Source organism: Myxine glutinosa, chromosome 5 (assembly GCF_964187855.1).
Source record: "Myxine glutinosa chromosome 5, kmMyxGlut1.1, whole genome shotgun sequence".
Classification (NCBI taxonomy): domain Eukaryota; kingdom Metazoa; phylum Chordata; class Myxini; order Myxiniformes; family Myxinidae; genus Myxine; species Myxine glutinosa.
In genome coordinates, this window is record NC_136265.1 from 206207648 (window position 1) to 206220390 (window position 12743).

Consider the following 12743-nt stretch of genomic DNA (forward strand, 5'->3'; position numbering starts at 1 on the left):
TAGTCGTCGTCAACGTGTGGCCCTGAATGGGTTTCTCTCATCTCCTCTTCCTGTTCAGGCTGGAGTTCCCCAAGGCAGTGTTCTGGGCCCCGTGCTTTTTCTGGTCTTCATCAATGAGCTCTCTGACTCTCTCGAAAATCCTCTCTATCTCTTTGCTGATGACTCCACTCTCTGCCGCTCCATTCCTCTTCCCTCAGATCGGCAGTCTGCTGCCTCCTCACTCTCTGAAGACCTGGACAAAATCACAGACTGGTCAAACAAGTGGAACATGTCTTTCAATCCTGACAAATCTCACACTCTTACTATGTCTCTCCGAAAAGATCGACTGGACAACCCTCCCATCTACTTTCTCAACAATCCTCTCCAAGAAGTTCTGTCGCTCAAGATTTTGGGTCTCACTATCTGCCATGATCTTTCTTGGGAAAACCACATTTCCAAGCTGGCCTCCAAAGCCAGTCGCCGACTGGGCATCCTCCGTCATGCGAAGTCCTTCCTCGGCACTCCTGAGCTCCTCACCACATACAAGGCTTTCATCCGCAGCTCAATGGAATACTGTTCTCCCCTATGGGCCGGTGCTCCTGCCTCACACCTAGCTCGGCTTCACGCTGTTGAAACCAAAGCTTTCAGAATTATTGGAATCTCCCGCGATGAAGCTATCTCTGAGGGCCTTTCACTCACTCACCGCAGGCAGGTAGGTGGTCTTTCTGTCTTCTACCGACTCCTCTCCGGCCTTGCACCCCCAGCTCTCTCTGTGCTCTGTCCCCCAAATATTCCTACAGGTCGCACAAGATCTGCCAGCAACCCTCTGATGGTTAAACTGCCGAAATCTCGGCTCTCTGCTCACCTTCACTCTTTCATTCCTCTTTTCTCCCGCCTCTGGAACAAACTCCCTCACTCCCTTCAATCCCACTCCTCCCTCCAGGTCTTTAAAACAGCTGTTCACCACCATCTCTTATCTTCCCCCATCCAAAACCTTGATCTTTTCTACCCCCGCTAATTCACCCCAGATCCACCTTGTTTGAAATTCCAACTTCTTTCCTGGAAGTCCTGGCAGTGTCCATATGTTTTATACCTCTCCCACCGCCCCCTTCCCATGCCCCCCCCCCCCAAAGCCCTCGCCCTCTCTCAGATCTCTCGATGTCTCCATGTCTCTCGGTCCCTGCTCTCAAATGTTGTGTTTGTGTCCTTCCCCCTCTCTCCCCATCTTGTCTACCGCTCCCGATGTTATATGTTTTATGTGTCGGTTTGTCTTTCTGTGTGATTAATGTTCGCTCTTTCACGAGCCTCGATCTTGTATACAAAAAAAAAGTATCAAACAAGTCCAGCTTCGCTGCTGTTGGACTTTCGGTCTTGTTGTTTGCATACAGAGTCGAGGCTCGTGGGAGTGCTAGGCAGACCCTGAATGCGAGTGTGTATGTGTAGGTGTAAGTGCATACAAGATGAACTCATCTAGCAATTTAACGAACAGGAATAAATTCCTGCGTGGAGCTATTATTAAAAAAAATTCTGACAACCTGGGACTCGACCTGGGACTCGACCTGGGACTCGACCTGGGACTCGACCTGGGACTCGACCTGGGACTCGACCTGGCACTCGACATGGGACTAGACCTGGGACTAGACCTGGGACTAGACCTGGGACTAGACCTGGGACTAGACCTGGGACTCAAACCCAAGGACCTCATCACTTAGGTCTTATGCGGTGACAGCCCAATGAGCTGTTGAGTCTTTGGGATATCCTCAGAAAATGTTCACATTAACACCTATAGTTTGAGGAGTTGGATGAATAGAGTGAGGAGTCTGATGAATAGATGGATTGAAGGAGAGAATGAACTGCTTGTGGGGTTTAACGGATGGATTAAAAGTGAAAAATGGATTGAAAGATGGATTGAAAATGGATTTCTGCGTGAAGGTTTTATTAAAAAAAAAAAATCTGTCTGAAAATGGATTGATGGATTGAAAGCACGAACCAAATGGGGATTGCTGGAATGGTCAGGTGGATTGAAGGAAGGATTGTTGGAACAAATCAAATGGGGATTAATGGAAATATGGAGACACCCGCACCGGGAATACATACACAAAACTAACCACAACGCATGTTCCCATTCCCGAACCCTCAGATAATGGGCAAAGGTCTACCTTTGCATAGACTAAGAAACTATTTTGGGATTCCTCTCGTGTACATGGAAGTGCTCCCTCTGAGGTACATTTTCGAAAATCACAAGAATATTATATATATATATATAGTCAACCCTCGTTAATCGGACTACTCTGTTCCCAGCACCCAATGTCGGATTAGCGAGATCGTCGGATAAACGATTTTGCCGATTTGAGGGATAACATGAATGACGGAAATCTGTTCCTGGATGTTTTGGTCGGATAGCGAGATTTCCGGATTAAACAGGGTCAGATTAACGAGGGGGGGGGGGGGGGTGTGTGTGTGTGTGTGTGTGTGTGTGTGTGTGTGTGTGTGTGTGTGTGTGTGTGTGTGTGTGTGTGTGTTAGGGTGCATCAAACGCCCTTAGGTTCTTGGATTTTAATGTCTATTCTCTCAAATGTTACACTTGTTGGTAGAAGTATGTATGCAAAAAATAAATGAAATCAGAGGTGGTCCTGGGTGGCCACCGGCCACTTTTATATATTTAGGGCCATTTTCGGGGCCGCACTATGTAAAAATGTTTGATTTTGTTATTTTACACCCAAACCTAGTCATGTTTGGTATCAAATTGAAGGTCTTGATGAGAGGAATACAAATATAACAATTTTATGCAAAAAACGATGGTTTGATAATTAGTTTGTATTTTTACATGAATGAAATCGGAGGTCTAATCGTGGGTCCCATACTAGTAGTCTAATAATATCCTTTATTTTCTTTCAGATGGCAGATAAGAAGACCAGATTAGCAAGTGCCATTTTTGGTCTTGGCAATGCTTTTACAGAAGCAGATGGTACATTGACAGGAGTCCGCCTCCCAACTTGCCGGCAGGTTCTTCGATGCGTGATGTGGTACATCCAGAAAGAAATATGTGAAGGCAAACAAACTCAGCCACTGAAATGGAAATCTGCCAGCATCGTCCTTATCCAGCTGAAAAAATTCTACACTAAAGCAAATATTCCTATGCTTTCAGACCATCAATGCTGCAAACTAATACTTGACCTTCTTAATGACAATAACAAATTGCGTCAAATACCTGTTTCTCGCCGAGAATCTCCAAGCACTTTGGCTAAGTTGCAAACCATGAATGAACGTCTTGATAAGACCTTTGGTGTATGGACAAAAGATGCAATGACAAACATTAAGAATGAGGAAGATAGAGTATTTTTAGAGTCAATGAAATCTGACAGAGTAGCCTCATTTGGTGGTGTTGACAAGAAGAAAGTTGATAAAGATCATAGAAAAGAAAAACGCCTCTTAGCGGAAGCTTCAAGACGAGAACGTCATGAATCATCCAGTGTACAAGAGATGACAATTAGTTCTGTATGCTCTGATGATAGTGACTCTGCAGATAGCTTGGAAGAAACTGAAGAAGAGGCGATTCCAGAGTTTCAAAGGAAGCGTAGTCACCACAGATCAACATATGCAGGTACATCTGCCTTTATTCCTCATGATATTCTGAAAAGACATTCAGTTGTGTCTGTTGCTACTCGACTAAACATAACTCCTGTTCAACAGGTTGCACTCACCAAAGCTGTAATTCAAGAGGCAGGAGGTGATCCACGTCGTGTGGCCAAGTCGTACTCAACTGCTGATAAGGCTCGACGATCAATAACAAGTGCTATCGCCAAAGATATTCAAGAAAATTGGATCGCCCCAACAGCTGCAACACTTCACTGGGATGGCAAGCAGATACCAACGCTCACAAACAAGAATGTCAAGGAAGAAAGATTGCCAGTGTTGGTTGGGAATGCCACTGATGTAAAGCTACTGGGGGTGGCTAGATATCCTCCTGGAAGTGATAGGTCATCAGGTGACATCATTGCCGAGCACACTTACACGTATCTACATTCATGGAAGTGCAAACAATCAGTTGTCAACTTATGTTTTGACACAACAGCATCAAACACTGGACACGTTACAGCTGCCTGTGTTACCATTCAATCAAAACTGAACCGTGCTCTTCTGTGGTGTGCATGTCGCCATCATGTTGGAGAGGTAATCCTGGATCATGTGTTTGACGTTCTCAAAATTGAGGCATCAAAGTCTCCAGAAGTATCTTTGTTCCAAAAATTCCAGAAGAATTGGGAACGCATATCGCATGCAAAGAATGAAAGTTTAACCAAAATTGACATTTCCATGTACAATGACTATGCACAACAGCTGCTTTTATCCTGCAAAAACAAGGTTTTAAGCACAATCCGCACAAGCGCTTCATACTGTAGGGAAGACTACAAGGAAATGGCACAACTCTGCCAGGTAGTCCTCGATGATGATGTCACAAAACAAGGAACACTCCACAGACCAGGGGCCATGCATAAAGCAAGGTGGATGTCAAAGATTCTTTATTCCATCAAAATATGCCTACTTGAAGAGCAAATTTCTCTACTACCTCGAGGAACTGTAACAACACAACATCAACAGAAAAAACTGAAGGAGTTTGTTGTTTTTGTTGTTTATATTTATTGTGATTGGTGGCTCATATGTCAGTCTGCTTCAAATGCCCCATGGTTTGATTTGTGCTTTTACAAGACTCTGCTCAACTATAAAGCTGTCAACTCAACCATTTCAGTCAGCGCTGTGAAAGCCTTTGATAGACATTTGTGGTATTTAACCCCAGAACTGGTTGTTTTGGCACTGTTCAGCAATGCAATTCCTCAAAAGGATCGTCGTGCCCTTGCAGATGTGTTACTGGCCATACAACCAGATGAAATGCCAAGCACTCCAAAACACCGCTACGGTTCTGGATATGGCAAACCGTCATTTCCAAAAATTACAGAAGCGACAACCCTGGCTGATCTTGTGAACGAGGACTCGTGGTTTACAGTAAACCTTCTTCACCTAGATATGACCTTCCTAACAGAGGATGTTGACACTTGGCAGAACAATGAGCACTTCAAGGCAGCCAAGTCCATTGTGGATGGGCTTAATGTTGTGAATGACCCTGCGGAGAGAGCAGTAAAGCTCGCAACTGATTTTGTCTCAACTGCAAGAAGAGAAGACCACTTCCAAAATCTTCTTCAAGTGGTTGAATGTGACCGCAAAGCGAGGCCAAATTTGCGGAAACGAGCAAAGTTGGAGTAGTGACATTGGCGTTGTGCTTAATACATTTTCAAACTTTTAATCAATGAAAGTACAATACTACAACACTGTACTACAACTTTGTAATATGAAGAACGATTTTGGTTAATTTTACATTGACATGTAAGGTTGTTTTAACTGTTTGATATTAGGCATTTAGTAAAAGTAGGACTTTACTTTTGTATATAGGTATAATGGTTAATTTTACATTATCTTGTAGTTAATTTTACATTATCTTGTAAAGTAGTTTAGCTGTGGCCCTAAATGGCCCTAAATATATAAAAGTGGCCGGTGGCCACCCAGGACCACCTCTGATTTCATCTATTTTTTGCATACATACTTCTACCAACAAGTGTAACATTTGAGGGAATAGACATTAAAATACAACAACTTTTTGAAAATCATGGGGCGTTTGATGCACCCTAGTGTGTGTGTGTGTGTGCAATTTTTTTTGTGTTGCACTGATTCTCTATCCAAGAGGAATTTTGGTTGACATTCTGAGTTGCCTTGAGTCAACCACAAAGTATTAACTGACCGGTAGTACATATACACCAGACAGATAGGGCAAGTCATTACCCCCTTCCTTAAAGCTCACTGAGTGAGTGAGATTTATTATTTTTAAACCAAGAATACAATACTGACATGTTAATCCTTGTGAAGTTAGCTCTATTTCCTGATGCTTGGCATACAAATCCTTAACGGTGCTGCCTTCAAGTGGATTTGAACTCGTACTATCTGGGGATACCAGTCCAGTTTGGTAACCATACCACACGACCACAGGAATGCTGGTTTAAAATTCAGTCATGTTGGCTACCTTGCCTATCATCGGTAATGTATCGATGGCTTTATTGACTGCTGCAGAAGCTTTATTTATGAAGGTTACTCTTTGTTATTGTTAGCATGAGAAGGGAAATTTCCTGTTTAGCAAATTTTTACACAGCTTGCGTACAACGGCGATGACTTGCCAAGAAGAAGCTTCCACTTTTTTTTTTTTTTTTGGTATACTTGGTCTAGACTCATATGAGAGCTAACACATGTAATGATTTCAATTACAAAACTCCTTTAAGATAATTTTTTTTGAAATCGATCTTCCACGTCATTTACAAAACATTCACATATTGGCAGGCAATCATATAAAAACCCTATATAAAGTAAGCCATATAAAGATGCGTCATTTAATCCTACCAGCTCGGATTTGTCATGAAAGACAAACGGCTCCCTCGCACTCAGGCCAATCCTCTTAGAGGCACGTTGCTTATCTCACCACCAGAGAGGGAACTGCAACGGGTCTCAACCTTTATTTTTCATTGCAACACATAGAACATATAATAAAGGGAGTGGAAGAAAAGGGGGGTGGGGTGGGGAGAGTGAAGTACAACAACAGTAGGGAACAGGGACATCTGTGGAAGAGAGAGGGCTGGGTTGGGGTACACAGGAAAAACAAGGTGGATGGACAGACACTGCAGGGGCTTTCAGGAAAGAAAACAGGGAATCTAAAGGAGGTGGATTTGGGGTGAAATAATGGGGGTAGAAAAGATCGTGGTTTTGGATGGGGGAAGATAAGAGATGGTGGTGAACAGCTGTTTTAAGACCTGGAGGGAGGAGTGGGATTGAAGAGAGAGGGAGTTTGTTCCACAGGTGGGAAAAAAGAGGAATGAAAGAGTGAAGGTGAGCAGAGAGTTGATTTTTTTTTTTTTTTTTTTTGCAGTTTCACCAGAAGAGGGTTGCTAACAGATCTTGTGCGTCCTGAAGGAATATTTTGGGGACACAGCACACAGAGCAGATGTTGCAAGACCAGAAAGGAGGCGGTAGAAGACAGCCCACCGACCTGTCTGAGATGGTGAAGTGATAGGCCCATAGACTCAGTTTCATTGCGGGAGATTCCAATGATTCTGAATGCTTTGGTTTCAACAGCGTGAAGACGAGCTAGGTGTGAGGCAGGAGCACCAGCCCAGAGGGGAGAGCAGTATTCCATTGAGCTGCGGATGAAAGCCTTGCATGTTGTGAGGAGCTCAGGTGTGCCAAGGAAGGACTTCGCACGACGGAGGATGCCCAGTCGGCGACTGGCTTTGGAGGCCAGATTTGAAATGTGGTTTTCCCAAGAAAGATCATGGCAGATAGTGAGACCCAAAAGCTTGAGGGACAGAACTTATTCGAGAGGATTGTTGAGAAAGTAGATGGGAGAGTTTTCCAGATGGTGTTTTCAGGGAGACATAGTGAGAGTGTGAGATTTGTCATAATTTTGTGCATTATCATACCTTCTGATTTTGTTGGTGGCATATACAGGCTTTGTTGTGGTGCTCAACACTTAATTTGTTTCAAGTCTAGGCACGTTGATTAACATTGTGCGCCGCATCCCGGTTTGTGTACCAATTGTGCACCTTGTCCCGTTCATCTGATGAGTTATGCTAACCTTTCTCCTCTCACCTGAATTGCACGGCAGAGCATCGCTTCAGCCCATTTTTTTTTCTACAGCTCTCCGTATCTATTTTTCTCTCAAAAATGTCATTAAACATCTGCTAATTTTTCTGACATTCTTTTTCCACTTTTCCCACTGTTACTGCAGGGATTTGCCAACGCTGTAATAGGAGGGACGACCCGGGGGTCATTGAACCGGCAAGCCTCCTGGTCTGAACCCCCCGTGGCATCGCAGTAAGTCCTGTAATGAGCGTACACCGTGACTAATTGGATTTACATTTACACCGTCTCTTGTTGTGGCACATTATCACCTTTTGCTGTTTATCCTCTCCAAATGGTGTGACCTTGGAAATACCCACGGTCCTTTGCAAGAATGTAGCCTGTCTGTTTGGCGACATTGATCAAAGTTGAATATAGCCAAGGTAGATAAAAGGCGATGTTTTTTTTTGTCCCAGAGGTAATGATTAAAAATGCAAGACGATTGATTTTTTTTTTTCCACCCTCCCAAATAAAGACGTGTGCAGTACCTGCCTGCAAGCATCGTTTGCAGAGAGAAATCTAATTCCGCAGAGTATGGTCAAAAATGATAGCAAAATGCAATACATCAGGCAGATGGTGGTGGTAAAGCGGTGGTGGTGGAGGTGGTAAGGAAGGCTATGAAAATAGAAGATTTTATGGGACTGGCATCAGGGTCAAAGTATCTGGCTTTTGGGATTGATAATATTGCCAAATATAACGCATGTGAGATGGTCACCATCAATATTGGATTCCATCCCGTGAGCAACTGGATCAAACGTTTCTTTGAACTGTGGCTCAACATGTCCGTTCTGAACATTTATAACCGCCATGTCCAATCCTCTTTCCCACCAATGTTTGTTACAGCTGTTTGGCAAGTGTAACAGAAATATCCACATGTTAATTTATTGTTGCTGAACATGAAGCAATTTAAAGATGTGTGCAATAAAAAAATAAGGCAAACCTCAGAAGGTAAATGGTCCATGTAGTGTTTCACCAAATTGAATGGTCATTGTCCAGATTTAAATTCCATGGATAGAATTGGTGAAGCATCAAGATTACTGCTTGCAAGGCAAACAGAGAAGAAAGGTGGCATCTCAGTCTGTGACTCAAAGTTCAATTCCTATGTTTTATTTCTAATTTGTATGCTCAGTGTGTCCCGGTGTCCGGCCGTCTGTACGTATATCTGTTAACATTTGATTAAAACATCTCACAAACTACCCGACCAATGTGGACGTAATTTGGTAAGATGCATCAGGACAGCAAGGTCCCACAGGGATGTGCTCCCCATCTGGATGCGCGCCCCCTATGAAGGGGACAGAAGGGGCTTTTGCCCCAAATATTGGTATTTTATTCAAAAATGTTCTTCTCAGAATCTGCCAGACAGATGCAGACCAAACTCTTCATGAAACATGAGGGCAATGCTGTTAACTTGAGTTGTGCTCCCCATGACCGTACCACTTTAGGAAGAGGGAACATGGCCCCTTCTCCATAATTCCTCATTTTCACTGAAACATCTTCTCACAAACCACCTGACCTGTGCAGACCAAACTTGGTATGATTCATCAGGACAGGTAGGTCTTTCTTGGGTTGTGTTCCTCATATGGATCCGCCTCCTCGAAGGAGGTCCTAAATTCGGATATTTTTTTCCAAATATTATCCTTTGAAACTTACCACCAGATTCGAACGAAACTCGCTTGGAGACATTACGACCATGCCCGGATCTGAAGTTGTGCTCCACATGAGCACCGGCTCCCGCGAAACGGGCATCGTGGTGTCCGTCCCCTGATCTGCCATTTTCACTGAAACATCTTTTCCATAACTACGATCCATAATTGAGCCAAATTTGACAGGATTCATCAGGGCAGCAGGTCTTATAGGATTGTACTTCTCAGCTCGATCCACTAGCCCCCACGGCACCAAATTCAGTCATGGCGTTCAAAACTGGGCTTTGGCAAAATCCAATTAGGACCCCATTAACCAAAGTCGATTCTGTTCAAACAGTCCCGTCTCCGGTTACCCCACCTCTAATAACCGTCAGTCCTACATGGGGATATTATTCATAATGTGCCTTACTATCTTTCTTTCATTGTGCTTGTCCATTCAATATAATGTTCATGCTATTGGTTAATTGATGGGCCTGCTGGAATTGTGATGGCTTTATGTCAAAACTAGCAGATTTACCTGGCGTTGCCCAGAAAATAAATAGTCAGTCACGCAATTTAGTTGAGTGGGCTTTTTATAGTCAGAGGAAGCCACGCCCCTTGGGCACACCCCTAGTCTAAATCTGATACGCCCATTTTTTTTGTCGTGAAAAGATACCCCCCATGCACCCCCTCTTCCCTCTCCAAGTCACTTCCTTCAGCTGTCCATAAGGCGCTACCGAACAAACAGACGTTCACAAATAGGGATATAAGATATAGATATGACATCATGACTCATGTACCATCTATTAGTTACAAAATCAAATGTGTTCCAGATTGCTTTTAGAATGTCGTGACCATTATATTGGCGAAATGAAAATTCAGTAACTGCATAAATATTGTCGTGTCGCCCAGGGTTAACACCCCAGGATGACTGGTAGCCGAATGTTGTTACTCCTGAGACGTCCAACCAAATTAATGGCAGTTCCTTTTTTTGGCATGTGTGGGACCGAAAGTCACGAGATCCTTACCTGGGGCGATCAGCCCGAGGGGTGTTATCTGATCCCCACAGACACAGAAACGACTAGAACAGCACTCATTGGAGAGCATACCTCCACCTGGTTGGCCATGTTCACAATTGTATTTTTGTCGAAACTGTATCTATCGTTCGGTGTGTGTACCTATAGTGTGTCTTTAGTAAGATGTTAATTTTTAATTCGGTGTTCATTTTTACCGCCTCTGACATCAACTCATCTTGGGAATTCTTCCAAAGTAAACTCGGTGTTAATTTTTCATACATGTATACAAAATCGTCGGTTAATTCGTGTCGCGTAGTCTGAGGCCGAGTAGGCTACCGTGTCCGACCTTGAGGCTTTGTTTTTCTCTCAGCGGTCCGTCGATTGCGCTGCAATTACTTTCGTTCTCTGTTTTTGTCCCAGTCTTTCACCCCATACTTCCTTGTTTAAAATCTCAACTCCAAAAAAAAAAAACCCCAAAAAATATTTCCTTCTCTGTTCTTATTCGCTTATTCATTGTTCTTATTTGTTCGTTCGTTCTTCTATCACGTGTTTCACCCCCATTTCCATTTTCTATTTCCCCAGATAGTTTTCACTGCTCAATTTAAAAATGTTTAAACTTTCCCCTGAAGAACTGTATTCTGTCGTATATTATAACACCTTTTTCTTCTTCTTCTATAAAAGGATGCTTTCGACTTGCTCACCAAATCTATTCATTCCAAAAAAAAATTCCATCTCCAACAGTTCCTCTTTTCTACATTCCCGAAACTCTCCTGCACTCCACCCCTCCTTCAGCGTCCTCAAACGTATTTTTGACTCGAAGGTCTCAAGAAACACATATTGCAATAAATGTTCGTTTCCCATTAATCGTACACTTTTCAAAATCCAATCTCACCCCTCCCCTCCAAATCTTCCCCATCACCCCTACCCTCAAAAACTTCCCCATCACCCCTCCCCTCCAAAACTTCCCCATCACCCCTCCCCTCCAAAACTTCCCCATCACCCCTCCCCTCCAAATCTACCCCCTTGCCCCTCACCTCCAAATCTTCCCCATCACCCATCCCTTTCAAATCTTCCCCATCACCCATCTCTTTCAAATATTCCCCCTTGCCCCTCACCTCCAAATCTTCCCCCTCGCCCCTCCCCTCCAAATCTTCCCCATCACCCCTACCCTCAAAAACTTCCCCATCACCCCTCCCCTCCAAAACTTCCCCATCACCCCTCCCCTCCAAAACTTCCCCATCACCCCTCCCCTCCAAATCTACCCCCTTGCCCCTCACCTCCAAATCTTCCCCATCACCCATCCCCTCCAAATCTTCCCCATCACCCATCTCTTTCAAATATTCCCCCTTGCCCCTCACCTCCAAATCTTCCCCATCACCCATCCCTTTCAAATCTTCCCCCTCGCCCCTCCCCTCCAAATCTTCCCCATCATCCCTTCCCTCCAAAACTTCCCCATCACCCCTCCCCTCCAAAACTTCCCCATCACCCCTCCCCTCCAAATCTACCCCCTTGCCCCTCACCTCCAAATCTTCCCCATCACCCATCCCTTTCAAATCTTCCCCCTTGCCCCTCCCCTCCAAATCTTCCCCATCACCCCTCCCATCCAAAACTTCCCCATCACCCCTCCCCTCCAAATCTTCCCCATCACCCATCCCTTTCAAATCTCCCCCCTTGCCCCTTCCCTCCTAAACTCCCCCCACACCCCTCCCCTCCGAGACTCTCCCTCGCTCCTCCCCTCCTAGACTCCCCTCTCACCCCTCCTCCTCAAAGCGTCCTCCCCGCTTCTTCCCCCTTCCAACTTTCACCTTAATCTCCCCCAACGTTCTGCCTCGCTCTTCCCCCTCCTCAAATAACACCTCACTGTGCCTCACCCAATCACCATCAAACCTTTTGTCTGCCCCATTCTTCCCTTTCTCCAAGCTATTCTGAAATCTCTGACACACCTTCAACAGCTCTCCCTACCACTTCCTCCTCTTCCACATCTTACCCTACCCCTCCTCCCCCCCCCCCCCCTGTTCTGTATCCGATGCTCCCCCTTCCTCTTCATTAACGGTATGGACCTCAAACATCCGGGGTCTTCGCTCAAACTTGACTGATCTCTCCATTAGTCAGGTTCACTATGTTTTTTCGTTCAAAATCATGGTAGATTAGCAAACCTATACATTTTTGGAAACGTTATTACATGGAAAATCTGAAAATCAATGTTTACATTTGCCAATTCCGACCAATTCGATTCGACCAATTCGACCAATTTGACCAATCGACCAATTCCATTCGACCATTCGACCAATCGCTTCGATCGACCATTCGACAATTCGATCGATTCGATTCATCGAATTCGATTCGATCGACCATTCGACCAATTCGATTAGCCAATCAATTTGACCGACCTTTGCTTGTGTGGAACGGACTG

The 12743-nt window shown here is 44.4% G+C and overlaps 1 protein-coding gene across 1 annotated transcript in view; it reads left to right on the top strand.

Annotated features, from left to right (window-relative positions):
* The window catches only part of LOC137428146 (uncharacterized), a 150058-nt gene that overhangs the window by 38993 nt on the left and 98322 nt on the right, over window positions 1–12743 (top strand). Inside the window, exon 2 of the mRNA XM_078779400.1 lies at window positions 7802–7887. Coding sequence (XP_078635526.1) covers window positions 7802–7887 — 86 coding nt within the window. The remainder of the gene's footprint in view (window positions 1–7801; window positions 7888–12743) is intronic.